The 8595-nt window shown below is 47.5% G+C and overlaps 2 protein-coding genes across 2 annotated transcripts in view; one reads left to right on the plus strand and one right to left on the minus strand.

Moving 5' to 3' along the window:
- Positions 1-8088, minus strand: part of UBE3B (ubiquitin protein ligase E3B) — a 53768-nt gene extending 45680 nt beyond the window's left edge. The window contains exons 1-7 of the mRNA XM_007448251.1: positions 7948-8088; positions 6513-6616; positions 4591-4772; positions 4329-4449; positions 2943-3002; positions 2420-2524; positions 861-957 (exon numbers count right to left, since the gene is read on the minus strand). Coding sequence (XP_007448313.1) covers positions 861-957; positions 2420-2524; positions 2943-3002; positions 4329-4449; positions 4591-4751 — 544 coding nt within the window. The 5' untranslated portion in view covers positions 4752-4772; positions 6513-6616; positions 7948-8088. The remainder of the gene's footprint in view (positions 1-860; positions 958-2419; positions 2525-2942; positions 3003-4328; positions 4450-4590; positions 4773-6512; positions 6617-7947) is intronic.
- A 342-nt stretch (positions 8089-8430) lies between these two features.
- Positions 8431-8595, plus strand: part of KCTD10 (potassium channel tetramerization domain containing 10) — a 31464-nt gene continuing 31299 nt past the window's right edge. Inside the window, exon 1 of the mRNA XM_007448224.1 lies at positions 8431-8465. Coding sequence (XP_007448286.1) covers positions 8463-8465 — 3 coding nt within the window. The 5' untranslated portion in view covers positions 8431-8462. The remainder of the gene's footprint in view (positions 8466-8595) is intronic.

Raw genomic sequence — 8595 nt, forward strand, 5'->3', positions numbered from 1 at the left:
CGCCCCCGCCCACCGCCGAGTCCAGGATCATGACTTAAATGAACCCTCCTTCCCGGCCTGGAGCCTCAGCACACAGTTTCCTCTGCTTCAGAGTCCTGCCCCACCTCTGTGCTCTGCAAACTCCACCTCCCACTGCAGCTCTCAGCTCAGACGTCACTGCTTCGGGAAAGGCCAAGCCCCACACAAGGCAAGGCCTCCCTCCCCACTGCACTCTCATTTCTCCTGGGCTCTTCCTTCCAAGCGCCCCTTGTCACACTGTTGTGACCTACAAACCCACGTATACTACTCAGATATTCATATATATACAACCTCTCTTTAGTGTCTGTCTCCTCCCCACCCTGCCAGACTCAGGTGCTGGGAGGAAGGGCGGGCACACAGAGTTCAGCACCTAAAGCCCCTGGAGGGCAGTGACCTCTCCCCTATCTCCAGTGCCTGCAGAGCGTCTGGCACACAGCAGGCTACTGGGTGAATGTATGAAACATGTAAGGCCGAGTTCAGTGTTCAAGGAAGAAGGCAGCTTTACCATGCAATTTTATGGGCAAAATAGAATTATTTGCTGCCGAATATTCTCCAAATGAAATGAGGAGGCTTAAGTGAATACTCTCAATCTGAAGGCTGAGGTGCTGTGGGAGTTGTAACAAATGAGCTCAGAGGGATTGTGCCTTCCAACGTAAATTCCAAGGGAGAGAGTTGAGTACACGATACTGAACTTATCCTAGATACCACAGTACAACGTCTCCACGTGTGTGGTTCTAGGGCCTTCCCTGAGGCTTGAGGCGGCAAAAATACTTATTGAAAAGGTCCCCGAACTCTCCATGGAAACGCTACTTAGGAAAGATTTTGAAGCAAGTCCCACAGACCTTTTCCCCGGAGAATTTTCCATGTTGAAGTGTCTGTAAAGGTGACAAGCATCGTGAGGTACAGTGTGATGAGCTTGGAGTCTTGTAAAATTTCAGGCTAAAAACAATAAAGAGAGTCAGATTAAGACACACGCCCTCCAGTCCAAGACAGTAGAGCAACCGTTTTACAACTTTTCTGAATGCAAACCAATGAGTCAGGATTCTAAGTCTTTATTCTTTTTCTCTTGAGGAATGACCACTATAAGAGTTAAACAACAGGGATTTCAGCACACTAGTGCTTGACCACAGAATTGAAATACTCTTGGGAATGGAGAATTGAGAATTCTTAGAAAACAAGATGACCAGGGCTGGCCTGCTACATGTATGCATTTAGTATTTAACATATGTATGCATGTACACTGGAGCAACAGAGTATAAATGCAATTGAACATAACAAGGACGCTGGGCTCAGACTTTTGGCTTTACCACTTACTAGCTGTGTGATCTTGGGCAAGTTTCTCAACCTCTCTGTATTTCAGCTTCCTCCTCTGTTGACTAGGGCAGTATAACACTGCTTCCTTCGTTTAGTTGTTGTGAGAAATAAATGGATTCATGAATATAAAGCACTAAGAAGAGTGCCTCGCACACAGAAAGCACTATGTATTGATACTATTGGCTATTACTATAATGATGACTATAATTCATGCTTGATGCTGGGTCAAGGCCAAGAGAGCCATTCACAAGTGCCTTGAGAGAGATGTCTGGGAATGGATCACTGGGTGCTCTGGGGACATCTGCTCCATTGCTCAGTTACTACCAAAGTCCTTGCCAAGCCTCTGCCCCTGAAACTTCTCCCTCCCTACATGCAAAGTGGAAATGGCTGCTGTTTGTACACACTCACACCCCTGCCCACCTTCCCATAACACAGGGTGGGCACTGGACCAGGCAGGGCTGGTGGCAGTACCCCACCCATCTTGCCACTGTGACCAGTTCAGGGTTGAGACCAGGATCCCAATGGACCTTTATGAGTCCTCCCAGATTTCTGAATCGATGGGGGAAGCCTCCCTTTTGTCTTTGGTCAAGACATAGTCAGGATGTGAGGCTAGAACTGCCAGCTGCCATGATTAGAGTGGGAGAGGACAAGGTAATTCCAAAAGGGAGCACACATGAAAGAAGGAAAGAGAGGGAAAATCCAGAAGCCCCCTGGCTCTAGTATGTATTACCAGCTGCACTCATGTTGGGTTTCTGCACTGTAACAAGGGGCCTGACTAGTATAATAATGCCAGCTACAAAGTATCCACTATATCAAAAGCACTGAAAGGAAGACAAGATTCCCTGGCATCAAGACTGTGGTAGGTGCAGGTCAATGTTCAAAATACCGTGCATGAAAGAAGCCCTCAAGTTGATAACAGCATCTAACTCACTCTCTCTGGGAACAGGGGCTCCAGTAATTCTTTACGAGACTCCACCTGATACATCACAAAGGTATAACCTATGAGGGAATCACGAGGACTCTGAAAATACATTCTACAGGCCTCAAGTGGGAGGGATAGACTTACAGTCTTGTTTTTATTTTTTACCTTGAGCTGCTCAAGAAACTCACAGCAATACCACATAATGTCTTTGATCTGTTTAATCCATAGGAGGGTGAGATCCCTGGAAAGAGCCAGGGACACGTACCATATCTACAAACAGGAAAAAGAGAAATGTAATGGGCAGTTACAGGGATCAAATGACACACATTCCAGCTACTGGAATGGGACCAATTAGCTAGGTCCAGAGCCAGATAAGGCAGGGGGATGAACATAAAAATAAGCAGCAAGGAGGACTTATTTTAACACTAAACCCAAAGGTAAAAATAGCCTGGTAAGTGGATTTACCATCCTGAGTATGAGGCAAGAGCAGAGCACAGCTTCTTGGATAATGCAAAGACTAAGGAATTCACCTGCACTTTGTTAATGTTTTCGATCCATTACTTATTTACACATGGGTGTGAACATGCAGAGTCATACACAACAGTCAGAACATTCAACAGGAATTTTCAGAGGCAAACAGGCCAGCATGAGTGGTCGTGGGAGACTTTCTGGCTTCCGCCCCACTTACCTTGGGTACATTCTCAACATCCATGCTGCTCAAGATGCAGCGACACAAATTCTCAAATCTCTGCAGAGAGGCAGAATGGCGGTTATAAATTCTCACAATGAATGGAGAAATCAGAAAGCAGCAAATGTTCTGTGGACCCCTGGCATGGATGTGCCGGCCTGACGCCAGATGACTCACATCGGGATCCTATTTAATTCCGACTTGTAGATGTGGAGACCGAGGATCAGAAAGCCTAAGGAAAGGCTCTCAAACTGGTGACCCGCAGGCAGGATGAGCCCTACATGTGTTTTAGACTGGGGCTCTTTTTGAAAAACAAGATCAACCTGGCAAACTGGGCCTGGATTCCTGCAGACTAGCAGCTGTCTCCTAAACTGTGCTCAGCCATTTGCCATTTTGTAAGCACCATGGATGCTGACTTTTGCCTCACAAACTGTCATATCACTTTCATCTTGAAATGCAAAAGCAAGAAAAGTGGTACACGCTGGCTATACCAACCCTGGATCCACCCTTAAAAGGGGTGTGGCCCTGGCTGCTGCTCTACCAGACTGAGCTGCGGATTCCTCCTCTGTAAACAGGCGTCACCTCCCTGCGCCTGCGTGTTCTCATCTGAGTGACTGTATTTACTGCCAGCGTCCTCCTCTCTCTCTCCTGCTGGGCTACAGGCTCCTCAAGGGTAGAGACCTTGTCCACTTTGTTTCCTTCTGGGGCCCCGTACCCGGAAGAGGGTCTGGCACAATGTGAAGCTTAGCAGTAATAGATGCCTAACCGCCAGGAACACAGAGGCCCTCCTCAAGGGTCTCCATTAGTACTGTTACAGATGACTAGCTGCTCCCATGGAATTTTACTTTCTAGGCTGATTTTTCTAACTCCAAAGGTAAAAACTAGCCTGTTTTGTTTGGTTTGCAGGATTTTAAGAGAAATTTCAAATTAGCGGCCAATTTTTACAAATTAGAAAACTGAGTGTCAAAGAGCTCTGGAGTGTCTTTAAAAAAATCAGAGTATCAGTCGCCCAGTGGCTGGAGCAGAGGAGCGGCCACCCCTTTGATGGCACACCACACAGCCCACCTCCTCCTCCGATGTCCTCACCACCGCCTGTCAGTTACCATTTATTATGACTTGTACTGTGTTGTGTCTCATAAATCTGCTAACCTACGCATCTGAGGACAAGTGCCTGTAAGAGTCAATGTGAAAACAATCGTGATGATTCCCAGCACTGGGCATAATCCCTACGAAACAGGTTCCAAGAAAACAAAAGGGGCAGGATGTGGGGGTAACAGAACCTGTCTCATAGAGTTGCTGTCAGGACTAAATGAGTTAATATCTATCAAATACTTACAAAAAGATCTGACACATAAGCACGATGTGGGTTTGCTATTATTATTTTACCTCATCATCTTCTTTAATTCTGAACAAGAACAGCAGTTTCCTGGCAGTCTTAAAAATACAAAGTGCACTTCTTTTACTGGACCCAGAGTCATCTGCTTTAAAAAACTCATCAATCTCTCTCCTAGGGAGGGAAGGGCAAAAAAAGACGTTTTAAATTAGGAGCTCATAGCAGCTGGAAGGCTGTTTAAGAACTGTTAAGAGAAGAGCAATCGGTTTTTTTTTGCTATGAATTGGAAACAAAAGAAAACGTGCTGACACCCACCTGATTTCCCTTTGCAGTCGACGCCGACAGAGAAAACTCCGTACGTGGGCCTGAATCTCCACAGCTGCCCTCTCCCGCTCCTTCTGCACCAGCCTTTCCTCTCGAGCCTGACGGGCTCTATCAATGAACCAAGCTCTCGAGGTCTGAGAAACAGTGAACATGTTTGCAAACTTGCACAAACCCTGCAAAGAAAATGGCAAGTGTCTGATGTAGGTCATTATACTAAAAACACTCACGGAGAGGGGCTCAGGAGCAAAGGGCAGGAAGGGACTTGGGCAGCAGCAGAAAGCTACTCGGGACCCCCCAGCTCCCTCCCAAAGGGCTGATAGCTGTCCCCGCTCAAGTCCCAACTTCCTTTCGGCTCCTTTCATGCAACTCCCCAGACCAACGATGCTTTTTCCTGTATTAAGTTATCACATTTTTTTAAGAGAAAGAACAGTGACTGGCATAGGGTCTGCAATGGCTTAATGAATAAACAAAGCATGAATCAATTCCAACCACAAAGCTCTAACTCAAACCAGGCATCCTCTAAGTCAAAGGTCCCTGGATATTTCACTGAGCAGTCAACTTTTATTTTGCCAAGTAAAGACTTGAGGGAAAAACATTAAACATAATGATTTACTGTCACCATTATTTTATTCATCCATTCACTCAACAAATATTTACTGATACCCTACTTTGTGCCCAGCACAAATGAAGCCTTTCATTTTTTTTTTAAAGGGCCATTTAAACACTAAAACAGCCAAAGGTACATGATTCCAGAATGCCAGACAATCCATTAAATCGAGCATGTTTGGTTTTAAGCATAACTTATTCTGTTGTCCTCATCGTTCCCATCCTGCCAAGGGCTGAGGAAGATGTTAGAGTTAAAAAGGCCCCCATCCACAGACTGGTATTTTTGGACAGAGGCTCTAAATTAGCCATTACATTTTTTTTTTTAATTTATTTATTTTTGGCTGCACTGGGTCTTCACTTCGGCGCGCGGGCTTTCTCTAGTTGCAGCGAGCAGGGGCTGCTCTTCGTTGCAGTGTGTGGTCTTCTCATTGCGGTGGCTTCTCTTGTTGTGGAGCACAGGCTCTAGGCACGCAGGCTTCAGTAGTTGTGGCTCGCGGGCTGGCTTGCGGGCTCTAGAGCACAGGCTTAGTAGCTGTGGCACACAGGCTTAGTTGCTCCGCAGCATGTGGGATCTTCCCGGACCAGGGATCAAACCCGTGTCCCCTGCATTGGCAGGCGGATTCTTAACCACTGCGCCACCAGGGAAGCCCCAGCCATTACATTTTAATTTAAATCATCAGTAACTGCCTTTTCCCAAAGGGATGGCTTTGGCTATCAGCCTAGAGCACATAGCACTGGTCCACGGAGCCTCCCACACTGAGATGACGTCTTTAGATGCTTGAAAACTTTGTCATTCTATCCAAAATATATAATCAGACCAGCTGACATGGGCACTGAAATGAAATACTCAGAAATCTAGACATCTTGTAAACCATCTCTTTACCAGGTTACCTCACTCAAAGCAGTGTCCACGTGAAAACATCAAGGATAAGAAGGTCACGAGAGGCTCCTCCAATGTCAACACATCAGGGGACCTCTGTGGCCCCTGTTCGACATTGATTCACATCTGTTAAACAGTAAAGCTTTTCCTACACGTGGGTCTCTCATCAGTAATTCTCAAGACAAACGAACATGGAGACAGTCCCTCATGGTGTGTCAGTGTGGGGGGCGGGGGAGGAAGCAGAAGAGAGAGCATCTTCCCAATAGTAAAACAGGAGGTTGCACACAAAATGTGACTAAGTACCTGTAAGGCCATCTTGAAACTTTTACCTGATGATGGGAGGGAGCGTGAGAAGACAGGCAATAAAAAGGTACCAGTCTTCCAAACCATTCACTCTGCCCCAGAAGTGGAAGTCTGGAACACTCACCTGAGGACCTGCCAGTGACGCAGAAATGTCAGGTAATCAGTCATTAGTGATTTTGCACAGGGCTCACAGCTGAGGACATCTCACTTCAGAGGAGCTTGTGTTTTCTGGCAGAAGCAGAAGAAAAAAAATCCAGATTTAGGATTAGTTTTATAGGTAGGCATCATATATCTTCCTCACTGAGAAAAAGGAATAAAGACAGTGCCTCTGGTTTAAAAAAAACATCTGTGTCCTCTCTAGTTTATGCTGGATCTAAATGGTAGACGTATCTCCCCAGTCCTCACAGTTGAAAGCCCAAAGAAGTTGCTGAATTAAAGCTGTCTAAGAAGCTTACAATCCAGTTAGGGAAACAAAAATGTTATAGGTGGAAAGATTAGGAAACAAGAGATTGGTGATAACCAAGATGGTCTGAAAAGCAAAAGGCCAACTTCATGGAGCACTATGAAAGAGCCTGACAGTCTAGAGAGTGTAGTCCAAAGGTGAAGCACCATAAATAACTGCTGTCTGAGCCCAAGGCAATTTTCCGCTTATGGTGGGAATAGCTGGGCCGCCAGGTTGAATGACCTGGTTGAATGACCATTTGTTAAGTGTGGACCATGGATCAGACACTGTACAGATATTTAACCACCTCTGTCTTTTCAGCTCTATCAGGTCTCAACAGTCTTTCTTAAGAATAAGCAACAGGTTTTGAAGGCTACAGCCTATGTAGGTGCATGCTATCAAATCCCACCTTCACACACAGAAAATGAAATGTAGAAAGGGACATGACTTGTCAGAGGTCACTAGGCTCCTGAATTTGAACCCACTTCTAAGCCCAAAGCAATTATTTAAGTGCAACAGAGAAAACCCAGGGACGCCACTATTCACGGAAGGCAAAGAAAAATCGAGAAAGCAAGGCTGCCCGTGGGGCTAAGTTAAAAGTCAAATTACTACCAAGCTTTCCTTTACTGGTATCATTAACACCAGCTGCTTCCATTGAGAGCTGAATGTCAGACATGGTTCTAAAACTTGAATTACACACCCTTTGTGACACGAGCTAATTACCCCATTTTACAGAGTTGGAAACTGGGCTCAGAGAGGAGAAAGAATTCACCCAAGGTTACAGTGAGTAGGGTTCGAACTCCGGTTTGGGTGACTCCTGCGGCCCGGCGTCTCTCCCCGGCATCAACAACCACAATAACAAATCTTTTTCGTCCAGCGCTAGTCCGCTTATAAAGACCTATTGCCCCTTTTTATCTCATTGGCCCCCAGAGATAAAAAGGTCACGGAGAACCCCTCCCCACCCCCCACCGGAACTCGAAAGCCAGCCCCCAGCACCTGCCCCTCCGACCAGGAGAAATAGGGACCCAGCCCCAGGGGCACCTCCCTCCAAGTCCCCGGCCCCACTACCCAGAGAACCCACAACCCTGTTGCCACTCGCTACCCGCAGGCCGTAGACCTTTATCCACTCGAGGCCCCCGCGCTCGGGGTCGGGGCCGCAGTTTACCACCGCCTCAGCCCAAGACCCCCGACTTCTGCCTGACCCGGGGCAGCAGCCGAGGCCCGACCGCCATCTTGCCCCGGGATGTTCACTCTGAGAGCTCCGCCGGGAAACAACTATCCAGTTCCGGAAACGACAGTTCCAAAGAGCTTCTTCGTCCGGAAAGGAAAACGTCCCTGCACCTTGTCCTCCTCTATGGAAGCCGAAAAAGCGGATCATTAGGAGCGGGATAAATGCCTGACCCAGCCGAGAAGAGATGCAACCCACTCCAGCCAGGGAACTAGGAAGGAAAGGGGCCGATATCTAGGAGTACAACGGACCCTTTAGGAAGGTGTCCTCTGCGGGGCGGAAGTGGCGTGCCCGAGTGCGGAAGTCTTCGCCCCGGCCCCGCCTCCGCCCTAGGCTCACGCGAGCTGGGTGTTTCCTGTCTTTCTTAGTCCGGGTTTGGAGACTCCGGCGTCCTCCGGCTTTTCATGGTAAGGAGGGCGTTGCCCGCGGACTGGGGGCTCTGGGCGGGCGAGAGAGCAGGACAGAGGTAGAATAAAGGGGGCAAGGACCGAGAGGAGGGGGTTTGATGAGGGGCTGTCGCGATAGGAGAGAGGCGGT

The sequence above is a fragment of the Lipotes vexillifer genome, unplaced genomic scaffold, assembly GCF_000442215.2.
Source record: "Lipotes vexillifer unplaced genomic scaffold, Lipotes_vexillifer_v1.1 scaffold236, whole genome shotgun sequence".
Classification (NCBI taxonomy): Eukaryota; Metazoa; Chordata; class Mammalia; order Artiodactyla; family Lipotidae; genus Lipotes; species Lipotes vexillifer.